The sequence below is a fragment of the Ostrinia furnacalis genome, unplaced genomic scaffold (genome assembly GCF_004193835.3).
Source record: "Ostrinia furnacalis isolate ACB-3 unplaced genomic scaffold, ASM419383v2 OfSCF3166, whole genome shotgun sequence".
In the NCBI taxonomy this organism is placed as follows: Eukaryota; Metazoa; Arthropoda; class Insecta; order Lepidoptera; family Crambidae; genus Ostrinia; species Ostrinia furnacalis.
Window position 1 is genome coordinate 49,103 of NW_021133405.1, and position 18,210 is coordinate 67,312.

Sequence of the window (18,210 nt, forward strand, 5' to 3'; positions counted from 1 at the left end):
CTCTCACATGTGATAGCTGAGCTATAATGAGCTCTGCCAGTTTTTCGTCTTTGTTATTATTATTTTAAACAATGAAAATTATTATTTATAACATATTTTTTTACATATTAATAATAATAAAGAAGAAATGTTTATGACTTATTAGTCGCAAACTAATTTTTTGACCAAATTAATAATGTGAAACAGAACGCTGCAATGTCATACGGTACGGCTGTCAAGTTGTCAACTGTCAACAAAAAGTAAAAGCTATGTATGTACCTACTTTTCTCTATGAGTAAAAGAGTCAACAAAAAAGTTGTGAAATATTTTCTAAAATTAGAGAAGAGAATTAAAATAAAATGTTGGAAGAAGTAAAACGTGTAATACTAGTTCTCTCAGGAAAAGGAGGAGTTGGAAAGTCAACTGTGAGCACCCAGTTGGCTTTAACACTCAAGGAACATGGTTTTAAGGTTAGTTTTCTTATCAAACTATTTTTCTAGTCCGATAATTTTTTTATCACAATAATAATGTTTTTGCTTAGCAATTACAATAGTAATCCTTTTTTAATAGGTTGGTTTGCTGGACATTGATTTGTGTGGGCCCAGTGTTCCTTACCTCCTGAATTTGGAAAACCAAAGTGTCCATCAAGGCCCTGAAGGTTGGATCCCTGTGTACTTAGACAGCGAACAGAAGCTAGGGGTGATGTCTATAGGCTTCCTCCTCAGTTCCCGTAATGATGCTGTTGTTTGGAGAGGCCCTAAGAAGACTTCGATGATCAAGCAGTTTCTAGAAGATGTCTGCTGGCAGGAACTCGATTTCTTAGTTATTGACACACCTCCAGGTACATAACTATAAAAATATATTATAAATGTAGATCTTTTGTGATCATTTTATTGATTTTTGTACTCTAAAGAAATAATAACTTATTAAAATACTTATCTATTTACAGGAACCTCAGATGAGCATATAACAGTGATGGAGAATCTCCGTCAAGTGCCCCAGTGCGCAGCGATAATTGTTACAACTCCTCAAGAAGTGGCAATTGAAGATGTCAGGAAAGAAATTACCTTTTGTAGGAAAACTGGAATACCTATCATGGGCATTGTTGAGAACATGAGTGGGTAAGTAACAACTTATTCACAAGTAGAAAGTTGTGAATAACATTATTCTTTCTTACTTAGGTCACTTAAGAGGAGTATTTTAAGCAACCATGCATGTTGCCATAATAATAAATTGTCTACTAATAATTGTACATTTAAAAATAATTTTATTTGTAACAGAAACAGTATCTTGTTTACTCAATTCCAGATATGAATGCCCAGTCTGCAGTGAATGTACCAACATATTCTCAAGTGGAGGTGGAAAGTCATTGGCTGAAATTGCCAAGATCCCATTCCTTGGCAGCCTGCCCATAGACCCCAGAGTGGGCAAGCTGGCAGGCCAAGGTGTTGCCGCAGTAAAGGAAATCCCAAATTCCAACACAAGCAAGGTTTTCAGTGAACTTGTGAAGCATCTTACAGACTCATCTGTAAATGGTGAATGATTATGTTGAGTTAACATAGAAAGTGTTTGAAAGAACAAGAACATTAAGACATTGCAATAATTGTGTATAAAATTATGGGGAAAAGCTAGTTTATAAGAGAAAGTACTATTTTATATCAAGTGATATTATTTTTCATTAGTGTATAAAGTAAAATAGTATTGGCAAAGCCATGGTGAGGGTGTTTTCTGTTTTAAAGATATGAAGTTCAAAAAAATATTTGTTTTCCTTTTAGTATAATACCACTACCATCATGTTGCATTGCTATAAATCCATTCCTTTTATTTCTTTGATATTGTATATGCAATTGACCAAAAGAATAATGTAAAAATACAAGTGAGTTGTAGACAAATAAAATACAGATTTACATTTTATTGTTTATTTGGTCATTTAACATACATTACCACATCATTTATAATGTTTAAATGCATAAAAACTACACAGTAAACTTTTTTTTGTTTCTAAAAATACATTGTATACATAATTATATATCTGTCCCAGTGTATAAATATAGCATTCGATTTTTGGTTCTGTTCAGTGAATATAAATATACATAAGAACACATTTTCTAAAATATTTTCCTTATTCACATTAACTGTAAGTAATATAGTTTTAGTTATTGTTTTGTCACTTTGTCAAAGATATAGAGGTAATGAAAAGGGAAAAAACAGATGTTCTGTTTTTTTGTTTGTATACGCATAATATTTTAAATATTTATCTTAAAATACTATGTTTAATTAATACATAATTAGACATTGAATATTGACATACATTATGCACCTACAGTAAAAAAAGGCATATAAAACACTACAATAAAAAATATCAGCCCTTATATTAAAACAAAATTCTTAAAAGGAACTTCAATAAAATCAAATGGTAATTCAAATATTTTTCATAATATTGTCAATAATTAAAATTTAGTAACAAAACATTTGGTGGAACCTATTTTCAGATAACAACTAAGAATAACAAAAAAATATATTTGATTTCAAACAACATCAATAAAATATGCACTACCCTAGAATATCCAAAGTACCACATTGGAAGTGGAAATAGGAAATCATTTGTACATCCCATTTTCAGTAACATCAAATAAAACAGAAAATAAGACTAAATGAACCTCATTAAGAGAAATCATCCTACAAATAAAATCAATAAATGACTTATAATATTACTAACGGTAAAATTTCAATCAGATCGAATTTTACTTTGACCAGCTAATTAAATTCATAATTTTGGCACAGTTTTTTTAAAACGCCCAAATCAATAAATCAATCATGATCAAGAGAACCATGGTGAATCTTCCAGTAAATACCAATTTGGAATGAATTACGTTTTAATGGCCTTTTCGTAAGTTTTTAAACCACACAATATTGAGTATCAATTTTCCTACTCATCCCGCGTATTCAGTCTTACTTTTATAACGTTCCGTTATAATAAAACACAGCTCTCTTTAGCACAGCCAAATACTTAAACGTTATGTGATTCCTGACAAATAACCCAGAATAATGTAATCAAACCCAGATTATACGTTATTATGCTAATATTAAGAAATGACGCGCGCATGCGTTTTGAGGCGGCATCTATCGCTCAATGTGCGCTGTCGCTAAAGCAAGCCAATTTGTGCCTAATCAAACATCCCATAGATGGAGTAATACCTCAATCACTTTGCTCAAGGAAAACTACTTCAAAGAATCTTAGAAAATATAAATAATCCTATATCTTTTCGTGCACTGCCTTCGTAATTCAATGAATAAAATAACATAACACATTTAAAATACTCAAGAAAACTCAACCCAAAATACTATCGAATACCGTTTGAGTATTTGGCAGCTACCCTCAGCCAATTTAATTGGAGCCCACGGTAGCCGTGGCTTGGCCTTCCTCGCTTAGCCACATGAACTGCCGGATCTCATCGTCGGACGACGGGCAGCAGTGTGGAGGCGCCTTTTGCAGCATTTCGCGCAACTCCTGCCGAACAAAAGCACGATACAGTCGGAAGTCAACCTTATTGTAATGTGTTAGCGTCTAGTCAAGCACAATCAGGTGTGAACGCATTGTTATGTCAATTTTTTCTCACAGAAATACCTTGAGAGTAAGTTTTTAATGTGTTCATAACTGATCTCTGTGGTGGAATAGATAAATATGGAAAGAGGAAAGAAAGGGGACGGTTTTTTTAAGTAAACATACCATATAATAACATTAATGTACAGAATGAAATTCATGCATACTCACTATTTACAGTTATTCTGAAATTATTAGCGAAATCCTTTAATTAATAACTACCTTTCTTTCCTCAATATAATGATAAAATGTGTATAAGGTAGGTAAGTAAGTATGTAAATAAAATAGAATAATGTTTCCGCTTATGTACACAGACGCAGACAAAAATATCTTAATCATCCATCGTAATAATTATGCTCAAATTATAGTATACTCTCTTGAGTAGAGAAAATTTTTAAACAAAACATTAAAATAATCTTGTTTACTTACTTGTAACATAATCGAAAGCGAAATTATTAAAGCCCAATTTAACACGTTAGCATCGTGTTTACAAATGAAATTTTTCACGAACGGAATCAATCATGCAAGTAAAAACATTATCACCTACAAAATAGAGTACAATTTGGGGTGTTGTCTGCGGATGGGTACACACGGGCTAAGTACGAACCCCGACTGCCTTCAACCAGTCGCCCTTCAGAATCTGCTTCGAGATGGAACGCCGTAGCGTCTGAGGATAAATAACTTTTTAAAAAAATAAAACCGACTTCAAATGCGTGAACACAAAAAAAAACTAAAAATTAAAAATATTGCGTATAAAAAAGTTCATCTCCAATTTTCCACCCTTGGGGATGAAATATTTTCTTCAAATTCGCATGAAACAACCCTTTTGATAATACCTATTCAACAAAAAAATAATCGTTCAAATTGATTTATAATCGGCGGAGATATTGCGTATAAAAAAGTTCATCCCTAATTTTCCACCCTTGGGGGTTGTTTTTTCTATTATTAAATTTAAATGGGACCACCCTTGAGGTATTACCTATACGCCGAAAAAAGATTTGTTCAAATCGGTTCATAATTGGCGGAGTTATCGCGTAACAAACATAGAAAAAAAAAAAAAAAAATGGCTACTGGTTAACATCGCGCGTTAACTTGGAGCTAAAAATGGGTCAAAGTTACGCGTCGTGTCACAACGCTTATAATAAAAATGTACGAGCACTTGCACAAAATAGTTGTTACAACCAACCTTTTGTTGGGTCTAATTCTCGTCACTACACTGCACAACTTAAAATAATTACGTTTTTTGTCGGTAAAAACGTCCTGGTGACGTCACTTAAGCATTTTTCTTATACTGCGTGCGGTCGTTGCGCGTGCGCACAAAGGAATGAGACCGCTCGGACACCGAGCCCACAGCGTGGTAGGGGTGGGGTTGCCCGCTCTTTTGTTTTTTAATACTACTACGCTGAATATTGTGTGCGGATTGGGTTGTCGTACAGGGGTACTACATGGTAAAATAAATCTCGGAGGCGAAAGCAGGATAATTTCCTTCAAGCAACAATGTCGGTTCTGGTAGATATGACAAATCAGCACTAATATAACTCCGTTAAAAAGGTCACAAGTGACTTTTCTCATATTTACATATTAAATACCGGGTACTCATAATATTGTCCTAAACATAAATAACTTTCATAGTAATACTCTAAACTTTCATAACCCTGCCTAAAATAAGTACAAAAATATGAGCAATTTAAACTTTGAAACGCTCTCCTGTAAAGTTGCTGTTTTTCACATACGACATTGTTAATAGTCATGGGCGATATTAAACTCAAGTTTGATCAAGATTAGAATCTAATAATCTATTGTTTGACAATTATTGTATGCTCTTTGAGCAAATAATGGTAATTCCACTGTTACATGTAACTATTTTACTGATTCTTCACAAATAAAGATTTTATGTTTGTGTTTTACTCAGTGTAACCTTCATGCACAACTTTTGTGACGACTGGATGGCTCGCTTGACATACCAGCAAAATCTTACTGGAAGTCAGCAAGCCCACCCAGTACGTCTCCTAAATGGGCATACATAGCCCGTCAATATTAGGTGGGTATTCATTATATATAAAAAAAACTGAAAGGCTAAAAGTAAGTCATCAAGTTAAGAATAGAAACTAATACAAACACGCACATTAAAATCGAGGACACACTTGGCCGTTAACACTTCATAATTAAAATCAAGGACACGTGGCCCATAGGCTCACTTGGCCGCTAATACTTCATAATTAAAATCAAGGACACACTTGGCCCATTGGCACACTTGGCCCATTGGCACACTTGGCCCATTGGCACACTTGGCCGCTAATACTTCCTAAGTAAAATCAAGGACACACTTGGCCCATTGGCACACTTGGCCGCTAACTAGTTGTGGAACATACATAGCTCCATAACAGCACACATGGCCACTACACTAGTGGTGGAACATACATAGCTCCACTGAATCCTACATAGCATTTACGTATTGAATAAATTAAAAGTTTTCACCATACCTCGAGTACTTGTTGCAAAAAAAACTTCCATTACAACTACATAAGTCTGTTGCCTGCATATTATTATGACTGCAATAATTATAACCCGAACCTTATTCATTACTAGCTCAAATCAAAGTAAAACTATGTTTATTCGTATAGACTAATTAAATTCCATTATTGAATGATCAAACGAACTTACCAAGTGAAGTTCGATCTAAATTATCCTGTTTTCGCCGAAGAGATTTATTTTACCATGTAGTACCCCTGTACGACAACCCAATCCGCACACAATATTCAGCGTAGTAGTATTAAAAAACAAAAGAGCGGGCAACCCCACCCCTACCACGCTGTGGGCTCGGTGTCCGAGCGGTCTCATTATATTTAGAGAAGAGATGACATTGACGTTTACCTCCAGGGAAGAAGATATAGAAATCTTCGGGTTGGGAGGGACCTTAAATCTCTTCGGCGAAAACAGGATAATTTAGATCGAACTTCACTTGGTAAGTTCGTTTGATCATTCANTTTCCACCCTTGGGGGTTGTTTTTTCTATTATTAAATTTAAATGGGACCACCCTTGAGGTATTACCTATACGCCGAAAAAAGATTTGTTCAAATCGGTTCATAATTGGCGGAGTTATCGCGTAACAAACATAGAAAAAAAAAAACATACGGGTCGAATTGAGAACCTCCTCCTTTTTTTTTGAAGTCGGTTGAAAATCACATGACTTGTGCGCGACTACTCGTGTGTGGTTATATCACGTGATGATGATTTGGTTACAAAATTTTTGATTTCGACCTTACGTATTAATGCTTTGAGTCTGAAATCAAGCGCGGTGTTTAGAAAAATGAATTTAACCCTTCATGGCATGAGTGCGGTGTGACAACGTTATCGTGACGCCGCGTTCTCATTCCACCACATATGAACGAATGGAGCTTATGTCCTCCGATTGCCAATAGTTTTTTTTTTTACAAAAATTGGTATTATAAACGACCTGTAAAACCCCTTATCATCACATGACACAAAATCATCCACTACACAGCAATACACGAATCACATTATTATTAATAGAAGCATCACACATATGACGGCAATATAAACGTATCCAATAAATAATAAAAAACTATTGCATGCACTACAAGCATAGATAAAATACGAATGCTAATAAATATAAATGGAAAATAAAATTTTGAATACATAACCTATTTTGATCAGCCGAAAAAAACGCTGGCTCTATTTTATTCTAAGCAAACGTATAGATTTAGTTTCATATTATTCGTCTGAATGGCATGTCACATTTCACATGAACCAATCCAGTTTTGTAGTTTCCATTTTTTTCCAGTTAACACTGGAATGATTTGACTTTTGAAGACTTCAATAGCCCCACCCATCTCACGAATATAGCCCCGCCTACCTTCATCGCGTTCCGGTTTCTCTGCGCGGCGGCCAAGTGGTTAACGACGGGCGCGGGGTAGTCCCTGCCGATGATGCAGTTAGCTCGCTCCTGCACCTCGATCGGCGCCTTCCATGGTTCGTATCTGGTGGTGGTAAGGGTATGGGTGAGTTTTAGGAATGGGGAAATAACTTCATTTTTTATGTTTTTCTTCTATTCACTTAGGCCCAGAACAGACGGTGAAACGCAACTGCAACGAAACTGCAAGTTTCTGATGATTCTTATGAATGAAACTGAAACTGAAAGTTTCAAATTATTAACACCTGTAATATGTAATTTACCTATGTTCCACGAATAAATGCAATGCATGCAACTCAAAAGTAACTATAGTAATTGCAGTTTCGTTGCAGTTGCGTTTCACCGTCTGTACTGGGCCTTACTGTTATGTAAAGATAGTTTGTAACCAATTTGTCCTATCGTTAAATTTTTCTTCATCAGGAAATCGCTTTACTAAATAACGGGGACTATGACACACTAAAACTTGTCGGTGACCTTCAAAGATTTTCCTCTTAACTTCGAATTTTTGCCCGGACTAGAGGGCCTATACAGGGTGTTAGGTAAATGGGTATATGAGCCGACACTAACCCATGTTAACATGGGCATATAAATGGTATGGTGAAGTCAGAAATTTGATATCATCACTTTAATTTTTTGTAATTTTCATACAATATAAATTGTATAGAATCCGATTTGTATGAAATTTAAAATAATTAAAATGAAGATATCAATTTTCTGACTTCACCATACCATTTATATGACCATGTTAACATGGGCTAGTGTCGGCTCATATACCCATTTACCTAACACCCTGTATATTTTTTAGTTTTTACTTGGCCCGGTTTGCACGAATGCGGCAAGGAGAAAAGAGGAGATATTGTGTTTTGAATAATCATATTTCGTTATTTTTGCATCTCTTCGCGTAGCTTCGGTGGAAATGGATCGAGCGAGTTAGCGCTCGCGTACCGCCTTCTCATGAAACCTCACTTCTCAGCTACCCACAGCTCACATCTCTCCTCTCCGCTTCGGTGGAGCCTCTCCGCCTCGAGCGCTGCTGGGGCCAGCCCTGTGTCCAGGGTTGCCAGGTCCAAAAACACAAAAGCCGGACTCTGTGCTTCATTTGGCCGGACATTTTACCCTAAAAGCCGGACATGTGACGGGGGGGGGGGGGAGTGCAATTAGTGAGCTCACGAGTGAGTACTGTCATCATCGTTTTTGCCCAAGGTCCTGATGCGTGCGCTTCATATTATTCTGTGACTCGACTTTCGCCTGGCGCGGCAGTCTAATAACAAGCCGGACAAGCCGGACACCGGTTATTTTGGCCGGACACGCAGCCAAAGGGCGATGGAGCGGGCTATGCTCGGAGTTTCCCTGCGTGATCGAATCAGAAGTGGCGAATCGAGTGGCGACCACGGGCTGGAAGACGTAGCGTGGGCAGGCCTCCTACTAGGTGGACCGACGATCTGGTAAAGGTCGCGGGAAGAGCCTGGATGCGGGCAGCGCAGGACCGTTCATTTTGGAAAACCTTGGGGGAGGCCTTTGTCCAGCAGTGGACGTCATTTGGCTGAAACGAACGAACGAACGCAATCAAAAAGCCTATGTCCGGCTTTATCCGGACGCCTGGCAACCCTGCCTGTGTCTAGTGGGGCCGGCCCTGTGTCTAGTGGGGCCGGCCCTGTGTCTAGTGGGGCCGGGCCTGTGTCTAGTGGGGCCGGCCCTGTGTCTAGTGGGGCCGGGCCTGTGTCTAGTGGGGCCGGCCCTGTGTCTGGTGGGGCCGGGCCTGTGTCTAGTGGGGCCGGGCCTGTGTCTAGTGGGGCCGGGCCTGTGTCTAGTGGGGCCGGGCCTGTGTCTAGTGGGGCCGGGCCTGTGTCTGGTGGGGCCGGCCCTGTGTCTGGTGGGGCCGGGCCTGTGTCTAGTGGGGCCGGGCCTGTGTCTAGGGGCCGGGCCTGTGNCGGCGGCTCGGCGCGGGCTGTGGGCGCGGAGCGACTGGCAGCGATATCAATATGGCCGACTGACGCGGCGCGGCACGTGGCAGCGGTCGTTGCCCTCGGCCGGCTACTACGATAGTGCGTAAACGAATACCGCGCTCAAAGGATGATTTATTTTTTATTTTTTTCGAAACATTCTTTGTCGTTTTACTCGAAAACTAGCCTGAATTTTTTTTTAAAAACACTTGGGTTGTATTTGTATGATTTTATTAGATGCGTTGGTAAAGTATGATCAGTACAAAAAATAACACCTTATATATTTTTTAGTTTTTACTTGGCCCGGTTTGCACGAATGCGGCAAGGAGAAAAGAGGAGATATTGTGTTTTGAATAATCAGATTTCGTCATTTTTGCATCTCTTCGCGTAGCTTCGGTGGAAATGGATCGAGCGAGTTAGCGCTCGCGTAGCGTCCTCTCCTGAAACTTCACATCTCAGCTACCTACAGCTCATATCTCCTCTCCTCTCCGCTTTGGTGGAGCCTCTCCGCCTCGAGCGCTGCTGGGGCCAGCCCTGTGTCCAGGGTTGCCAGGTCCAAAAACACAAAAACCGGACTCCGGTGCTTCATTTGGCCGGACATTTTACCCTAAAAGCCGGACATGTGACGGGGGGGGGAGTGCAATTAGTGAGCTCACGAGTGAGTACTATCATCATCGGTTTTGCCCAAGGTCCTGATGCGTGCGCTTCATATTATTCTGTGACTCGACTTTCGCCTGGCGCGGCAGTCTAATCAAAAGCCGGTCACCGGTTATTTTGGCCGGACACGCAATCGAAAAGCCTAACTATGTCCGGCTTTATCCGGACGCCTGGCAACCCTGCCTGTGTCTAGTGGGGCCGGGCCTGTGTCTAGTGGGGCCGGGCCTGTGTCTAGTGGGGCCGGGCCTGTGTCTAGTGGGGCCGGGCCTGTGTCTAGTGGGGCCGGCCCTGTGTCTAGTGGGGCCGGCCCTGTGTCTAGTGGGGCCGGGCCTGTGTCTAGTGGGGCCGGGCCTGTGTCTAGTGGGGCCGGGCCTGTGTTTAGTGGGGCCGGGCCTGTGTCTAGTGGGGCCGGGCCTGTGTTTAGTGGGGCCGGGCCTGTGTCTAGTGGGGCCGGGCCTGTGTCTAGTGGGGCCGGGCCTGTTTCTAGTGGGGCCGGGCCTGTGTCTAGTGGGGCCGGCCCTGTGTCTGGTGGGGCCGGCCCTGTGTCTAGTGGGGCCGGGCCTGTGTCTAGTGGGGCCGGCCCTGTGTCTAGTGGGGCCGGGCCTGTGTCTAGTGGGGCCGGGCCTGTGTGTAGTGGGGCCGGCTCACATGTAGTCGCCGGGCACGCGCGCCAGCTCGGGCACGTAGCGGCGCACGTACTCGCCGCTAGGGTCGAGGCGCTGCCCGAGCCGCACGGGGCAGGCGCACGCGCCCGAGTCCAAAAGCGCCTCGAACGCGCTGCTGGAAACCCACATCCAGTTGCCGGCGCAGACGGACCTTGAAAAGAAAAAAGAGACTTTAGAGCCTTGCCACACTGAAGATTGCAAGCGTTTCAAAGCAGAGCGGCGACACAGCTAACACGCGGCGTCTCCGCGACCACAGAATACATAATACACNATAACACCTTATATAACGTTTTGTCACTTTAATTAACGTTTCATGCGCCAAAAAGTAACGATGTTGAGTCGTGAACTATATTAAGAAAGCAGATATGTAGTACCTATTCTTATCACGAGTGAGAATTAATTCTGCAAAGTTAGTGAAATTTATTAAACTAATGTAAACAATAACATAAGTATTGCACATAACTTCATATTTTAATACCTACCTGTAATATTTTTGTTATATTATTATTCTATTTGTTATTCGGTAAAATTCCAGATAGTCGATCAATGTCTTTCGCATGCGGCCGTCACTGCCAACTTAATTTCGAGTCCCAAGACAAAGTAGCGCAGACTTCAAAAACCTATAAATCATCAACAAAAAGCTTAAGAACGTATGACACACCCGAGTTAACCTAAGACAATAATAAATCTAGTAACGTCATTTTATCTCAGACGTTGACTGATGATCAACGTTCGTGTCTCATTCATTTATAACGTTAACTCCACTGTTTCGGGAATTCATTTATTATCCGTGGAATTAAGTTGAAAACGTATTAAGTTAGCTCATGATGGGATGAGAAATGTTGGAAAAGAGATGAGCTAACAATAAGGAAGTACCAAGAGAGCATTCGTTGCGAGCGATTGCGTTTGTGAACTTGTTTGTGGGCTTTTGTCTGTAGACAACTCGTATGTAAATATCTTCGTTTCGATGTGAATATTTGCATCCAAAATAATGCTTGAAAAAAAGTATATTGTACATTATGATGATATCGCTAGGTTTGCAAAATGTTAAATTTCACATGTTTCAATGTTTACAGAAAGAACTGGTCTTCAAACTTTTCAGGAAAAGCTGGTTCATTTTTCACTAATCCAACACCAATTAAATTGACTAGCCCTAATACTTCTATATTTAGACATTTGAATATCTTGTCTTTTTTTGCTTTACAGTATCACTTGCCCTACTGTGTTATCGTCTGATGTTAATCCAAGAAAGCCCACGAAAACTGCGGACAATTTATAAAAATCGCTATCACGGTTCGCGTGCGGGCAAACAATCTACTTAAGTGTGTGTGCCATCATAAATCCACCAGATATTACAAAATGGCGTTTTATCTTGAGATATGACGTTGACGGATCGCTCGTGGTCGCCTGCCCGTTTGTTGAGAGCAAGTTCATTGTTTAAGGAGTTCCTGCTTGATAAATTTGATGATAGTACCTACATTGCGATTTTTCAGCTCGTGCAATACTAAGGTTACTACAGTTTCAGCACTTGAGCAAGGTATATTAGGGTCTATAATCTATCTATCCAAAAGCATTGACGCTATTAAAGATGTTTTTGGCGAATATAAAATGTTTGGATAATTCTTGATAGTGTAGGCCCTTGTCAGGGCACTTACACGCCCTATATAGCTTGCCCTTCCACCTTTTCGGTACCTACAATATATCGACTGGTGGTAAGAAGTCTATCTTATTCTTCTTTCTCTGTACTTTTCCTATTTCACTTAAGGGCTCCATATGAAATAGGTCTCTTCGTTCTAAGACGCTCAGACAGTCTGTCTTAGGTTGTCTAGTCGTTGATCTGAGATCATTCCAAAGTTTTTAAACGGTGGTCTACCACGTCATACCTAACTAAAAGTCAAATAGTGTGCTTATTGCCATTCACAAAGCTTATTAATGTGCGTAATTTTAACCTTTTGTCTCTGATTCTTCATTCCAAATTTCCTCAAAGTATCAAATGTACAAGATCCGCGCAGTCGCTCAACTCAATTTAAGGAAAAATTTGTTCCCGTCAAACGGTTCCTTGACTTCCTTAGCAGGTAATGGTATTAAAATTATGAGCTCTCAGTTTATTCCTGAGGGAAGTCATTAGTTATTTTGTTATTTTTAATATTGGATAACTTGGAAGTAACTTAATAATTTTAATGGCTTTAAAATGTTTCACATTTTTATACATTTTCGAGGATTTTAGCATTTTCACGTAAAAGTAACCTTAAAATTCATAAATAAAATTCATAAAATTTATTTATTGCATTGCATTGCTGAAATACCTACCTTATTCAGAAATTCCTCAATTTTGTATTTGATGAAAAAGAATAACACAGACAAAACTAAGAAGTTTCTTTGAACAAAATCACAAGAAAGAAGTTATAGTTTCATGTTTGTTCAATAGCCTGCCTTTGTGCTTAAAACGCAAAGCGAAACTCGGGAAAAGTACCTACGAGTAAATATTATGCATTTTCTGTAGAACTGGGTCCGTGAGAACATTTTCATGGATGATATTGGAACTAACCAAAATGTGGGTTAGAATGAAAGTGGGTAGTAGTAATATTGTCTCTTTCACCATAGTCATTGAATACAATCAAATACGATAAGTAAGCATATTATTTTTTACAAAAAATAATGACACAAGGCATAATAAATCATTTAACATGGAAAACTGACCGAATTAATGAAACTTTTATCATAAAACACAAGTTCTTATTACCAAAATACAAAGATCACATGTAAACGTTACTTTCAAATCCAATGAAAGTAGATACATACAATTCAACTATTAGGATGGATAATCTACAAAGACCAAAGAAATGCTTGTAATATACATACCATGGCCACGTATTTAACAGAGACCTTGCATTAAGAAGCGTGCCAGCCTCCCTACACGAAGCCCTCAAAATAATTAATCCCGTACATTTGTAAGCTTCATTATTTTCACGACGGATGAAGTAGAGTCTCATTCAATGCGGTCTCGGTGCGTTCATAAAAGGGTAGAAATTGCTTAAAAATATTGCTCGCGCTTTTCACCGTCTGCCCTTTTGTGGATAGTTGCTGTGGAGTTAGAGGAATGTTTTTTTGATGGAAAAGAAGTTGAATGAGCGTTTAAAAAATAATTTATTTAAGAGCAATTAACTACGTCATCGTTTCAGCTGCCTCTCCCAATGATTTTTAGTTTGGCCTATTTATTTAAAACCAAACTTTCATGTCGTCACCATCATGTCGATTGGCAACTACTCATAAAAACAAAACAAATTTTAATGTCCAATCTCAACTAAAATATCAGTTTACCTATTTTAGGGAGTTCCAGTAGCAACCTTATGGTTCTACTTTCAGGTCCTCTTTATCACGTGAGTTGGAAAGTACTCCTAAAAAACAAAATTAACGAGACCATACTCAACTATCTTAGTAGATAAATCAGTGTAAGTTTAGTCTAAAGTCAAAGGACTAACACAAAATATTAAATAACTTCAAATTCACAACTTACTGTTAGCTAATACAGCTGAATGTTTTGCAAATTCTGAAACAAATAGTAGGGGTCACATCACAATTAAACATTTAAAGAATATTTTCCATTATTTTTTTGTTCTTTATTAGAAACAATAATTATACATAGTCGTAAAGAACTCATCTCTTGAACATGAAAGCAGGTTCCATCAGACGCGTTGCTAATAAGTAACAATTAATTTCACTCAACCCCAACAGATGGCGCTAACCGGACTTAGATCACGATATAGTTTGATTTTTTTCGCGCTTACTCAATGAATTGGCACCATTATTATTTATTTATAGATAATGTTATAATAGATAGGGATAGAGAAGGTACAACTTCTATTGAAGTGGTATACTTATTTTGGCAAAGATTTTTTGAAGCCATTGCCCTGGTTCATCCAGGCTTCACAATGGCATGAAATAATATTACAGACATAATTAAAAACATCCCCATTAGGGTGGTCCTTATTTTTCGACTTTTGAATTATCCCCGGGGCACTTTCTCATTCGATTATATACCTACCTCTAAATATGAAATTGGCTTTTTTTGTTTTTTTTTTTTGGTTAAGATTTAGAGGTCGCTACCAGCTGTCAAAATATTTACAAAAGCTTTGAAGATCTTAAATCATGGTTTCATAAATGTTTTATTGAAGTGTTTATATCACATTTTACGTGCAAATGAACATCGCATATATAGAATAGACAATCGCTTCTTGTCCCCTTCTCCCCTCAACCCCTCTTCTATACCGACCATGGTACCGACGCGTCGAGATACTAACAAGTAAACTCTTATTATCTTAAAAATAATTGATTCAAATATGTATACATTGTACGTACATAATATCTTAGTTCATAGCAACAACAATAATTTTGTAATATTTTTATTTGGCTATGGCTTTAAAAATAAATGAATGTAACAAATACAGATTTTGTTTTTACTTAAAATTCAAACCTTGGTAGCGACCCCTAAATGTATTTTAAAAATTAAAAAAAAAAATAATGAAAGACATAATGGTATATATTCAAATTACGTGGTGCCCCGCAAAATATAAGAAAAAATTTTTTTTTCGTAGGAATAAGGACTAGGGTAAGTCCAGGATAGATGCCACACTTTTTGAAACAGCTCTGTAACTCAGTCAGTAAGTTTTTATCAACAATTTGACCGTAGTATCTGTAAACTTTGGTCTTTCGTCTATGATATTACTATAATTATTTTAGTTTAAGTTATACCGATTCTGAGTAAATACCATTTTAATTGACCTCTAAAAAGTGGGATAGACGCCTAATGTGGGGGATAGAAGACTCACTGTATGATTGCTTCAAAGGATAGATGCCTGATGCAGGGATAGATGACTCGTTAATATAGTTTTTGAATTCTAAGGATCAAATACATTTTTAAATCGTACTATTATTTAAGATTGTTTGTTATTAAATGAATTTAAAATGAAATTTAATATTTTTTATTAAAAATAATACTACTCCTTCTAGCGCAGTCGGGTAGAAAGGTAATTCGATCAGAAGGGCACCCTATTTATTACTTTCCTAAGGTTAGCCGTACTACATTCTTTTTTTCTTCTTACTTGTTACCTGTGACAAAAAGAGCAGGTTAGGATAGATGCCTCTAGGTGCATGGGACATGGCCCTAAGGGCATCTATACCCAAAAAAAATTAGGCAACTATCCTTTTAAGATAGGATAGGTGCCTTTTTTAATAAAAAATATAATAACACTAAAAGTCGAATTAAACATAGCTATCCCGTATAATTTATAAGATAGTCTATCAAATTATATAAAAATCTGCTTCATTTTACAGCTGACAAAAAAATTATCCATTTAAAGATACTTACCAATATTATTTCGACGCTCGATAAGGTCTGGCCGCGGAAGATTTTTGCTCTCACTGGCTAAACGAACGCACTCTTTGATGGTTTGCGAGGCGAAAAGTGGTACGGGGAGGTCCCTTTCTATTATACGTACTATAACTTTAGGCTAAGTTGCTTGTAACATAGTGTACTTAAAATCGCGGCACCTATCCCACTGGGGCATGTATCCTGGAATTACCCTACTCTAATCCCCATTGGAAATCTGATGTCGCGTGCAGTTACACTTTGTGGGAAATTGATCGAGACAGTGTAAACAGGCACTTCAGTTAGTTTCGCCGTGCGTCGCCGATACTTCAGTGTGCGTGTCATGCTTCTTTTTGGTCGATTCCCCGCATAGTGTAGGTACTGCTCCATGATAGTTTTCTTTATAGGGGATACAAATCTAATGTTATAAAGAGTGCCTGTGGTCACTGTTAGATTTTTATACAAGTAAACAGATAAATAACTTTTTAAATCTTATTCGTAAAATAATTTTTCCATTGTATAGCCGTTGGAGTTGTTTGACATTAGCATTTTTGATTTTATGCAGTTTTGGAAATCAGAATAATGTATGCCATGATGCTGTAATGGGTATTCGTAGCATGGTCGATTCTGCGGTCTTACATGGCGAAGGCCCCACGCACGTACCGGCTGCGACTAGAGCGCTGCAGAGTTTCAAATAAACAAAATATGTTTTTGTCCCAAGCCCAATATTTAGCGAACGCGAAGCTAGCCATTTCTCATAAACTTAACAATAACGACATTTTGTCGCATCGCAAATTACTTGTCGCGATATAATGCCGCGTAATAAAGCAAGCGCGAATTAATATGCGGTCCGGGTTCGCCTCTCGAATAATTTAACATTTTTTGTCCATCCCAAATTGGACTTCGAGTTAAAAGGTAGAAAGTGAGGAGTTTGTGTTGTGAAAATTTTCTTTAGGCAGCGCTCGGGAGAAGTCGCCAGCGCCTTTGGTCCTATGATTAAGGTCATTATTTATTCTGCTTTAGTTGCGAAGTTAAATTCAGTTGTTTTTTTATAGAATACCCCTTTTATCTAATTAGAAATTTAAAGCCATATGCCAATATTAACACTTAAATAAATTAACAGTATCTATACCAAACATATTATGTGTTGCAACAGTGCCATTGGACTCTCATCAGTAATTATCATTAATTTAGGACATGGATGCCTTTCGCATCGTCTGATACTTGTCATCTTCTACGGATTTATAGAGCATCATTTTATTTAAGCTAAAAGCACATGACTCATTTCGGAGGGTCGGATTCGGTGTATAGACATTCGGTGCATGTAATTATAATAACTGTTGAGCGTTATAAACACTGAAAGCTTATTAAGCTCTTTACCATAGCAGTGACCAAGGTCTATCGATAAATACCTTGATATTTCACCGTTAATCCTTCGATGAGCGTGCTCGCGTGTTATTTACTAAACAGTCAATATTAAGTCCCTATTGTCCACCCGACAATGGTCCAGGCGCACCATTGTGCGCACAAAGCCCTGCGTCTTGTTGATACGAAAGGGATTATGTCCTTTATGCAATTAATAATGGACCTGCTGCATGGGTAAAATTAATCTTTGGAAATCATACACCCTGAAATATGGGACTTTATGCACGCGTTACTCTAATTTTATATGCTTTTAAACTGGAAAGGGATGCCAGGTGGCATTGAATTCGCCTTTTGCACTCTGGTATATTCCGGACAGTAAAATAAAAACAAAACAAGAATGAATAACAAACAAGAGAAGGTAGCCGAACTGTGAACGTGTTAAATTGGTCAACTGGCGATTCGAGTAACGTTGGTTCGATTATTGTGGTGAACCCATTCATAACTCGTAAGGTTAAAATCAAGTCGATATATGAAATGAGTAGTATTAAACGTACTAGCTATCTTTCTCTAATAGGTAGGCAATCTAAGTAACAATGGCCCATAACAAAAAAGAAAGCACGCAATAAAAGTAATAAAATAAACAAATCTCTAACATATTGCTTTAACAGAAAATATTTTCAGACCTCCACTTAAA

At 38.4% G+C, this 18,210-nt stretch overlaps 2 protein-coding genes across 3 annotated transcripts; one reads left to right on the plus strand and one right to left on the minus strand.

Moving 5' to 3' along the window:
• Nucleotides 1-248: 248 nt before the first annotated feature.
• Nucleotides 249-2,555, plus strand: Nubp2 (NUBP iron-sulfur cluster assembly factor 2). Its single transcript, XM_028311091.1, has 4 exons — nucleotides 249-449; nucleotides 550-820; nucleotides 929-1,100; nucleotides 1,288-2,555. The coding sequence occupies exons 1-4, from the start codon at nucleotides 339-341 to the stop codon at nucleotides 1,520-1,522; spliced, it is 789 nt and encodes a 262-aa protein (XP_028166892.1). The 5' UTR covers nucleotides 249-338; the 3' UTR covers nucleotides 1,523-2,555.
• LOC114357477 (cryptochrome-1-like) lies at nucleotides 2,003-10,929 on the minus strand. Of its 2 annotated transcripts, XM_028311092.1 has the most exons (4): nucleotides 10,767-10,929; nucleotides 7,462-7,585; nucleotides 4,191-4,250; nucleotides 2,051-3,490 (listed from the first exon to the last, which is right to left on the minus strand). In XM_028311092.1, exons 1-4 carry the CDS (start codon nucleotides 10,910-10,912, stop codon nucleotides 3,368-3,370), a joined length of 453 nt encoding a protein of 150 aa, XP_028166893.1. In that variant the 5' UTR covers nucleotides 10,913-10,929; the 3' UTR covers nucleotides 2,051-3,367. The 2 variants fall into 2 exon arrangements, with proteins under 2 accessions (XP_028166894.1, XP_028166893.1); XM_028311093.1 differs by lacking the exon at nucleotides 4,191-4,250 and having other exon boundaries at nucleotides 2,003-3,490.
• Nucleotides 10,930-18,210: the final 7,281 nt, after the last annotated feature.

Coding starts and splice junctions, on each gene's coding strand:
- Nubp2 (XM_028311091.1), top strand. CDS start 339: ATGTTGGAAGAAGTAAAACGTGTAATACTAGTTCTCTCAGGAAAAGGA. Junction 450..549: donor TCAAGGAACATGGTTTTAAG/GTTAGTTTTCTT, acceptor CTTTTTTAATAG/GTTGGTTTGCTGGACATTGA. Junction 1,101..1,287: donor ATTGTTGAGAACATGAGTGG/GTAAGTAACAAC, acceptor ACTCAATTCCAG/ATATGAATGCCCAGTCTGCA.
- LOC114357477 (XM_028311092.1), bottom strand. CDS start 10,912: ATGTGGGTTTCCAGCAGCGCGTTCGAGGCGCTTTTGGACTCGGGCGCG. Junction 7,586..10,766: donor CGCGTGCCCGGCGACTACAT/GTGAGCCGGCCC, acceptor TACCACCACCAG/ATACGAACCATGGAAGGCGC. Junction 3,491..4,190: donor ACTGGTTGAAGGCAGTCGGG/GTTCGTACTTAG, acceptor TTTGTTCGGCAG/GAGTTGCGCGAAATGCTGCA.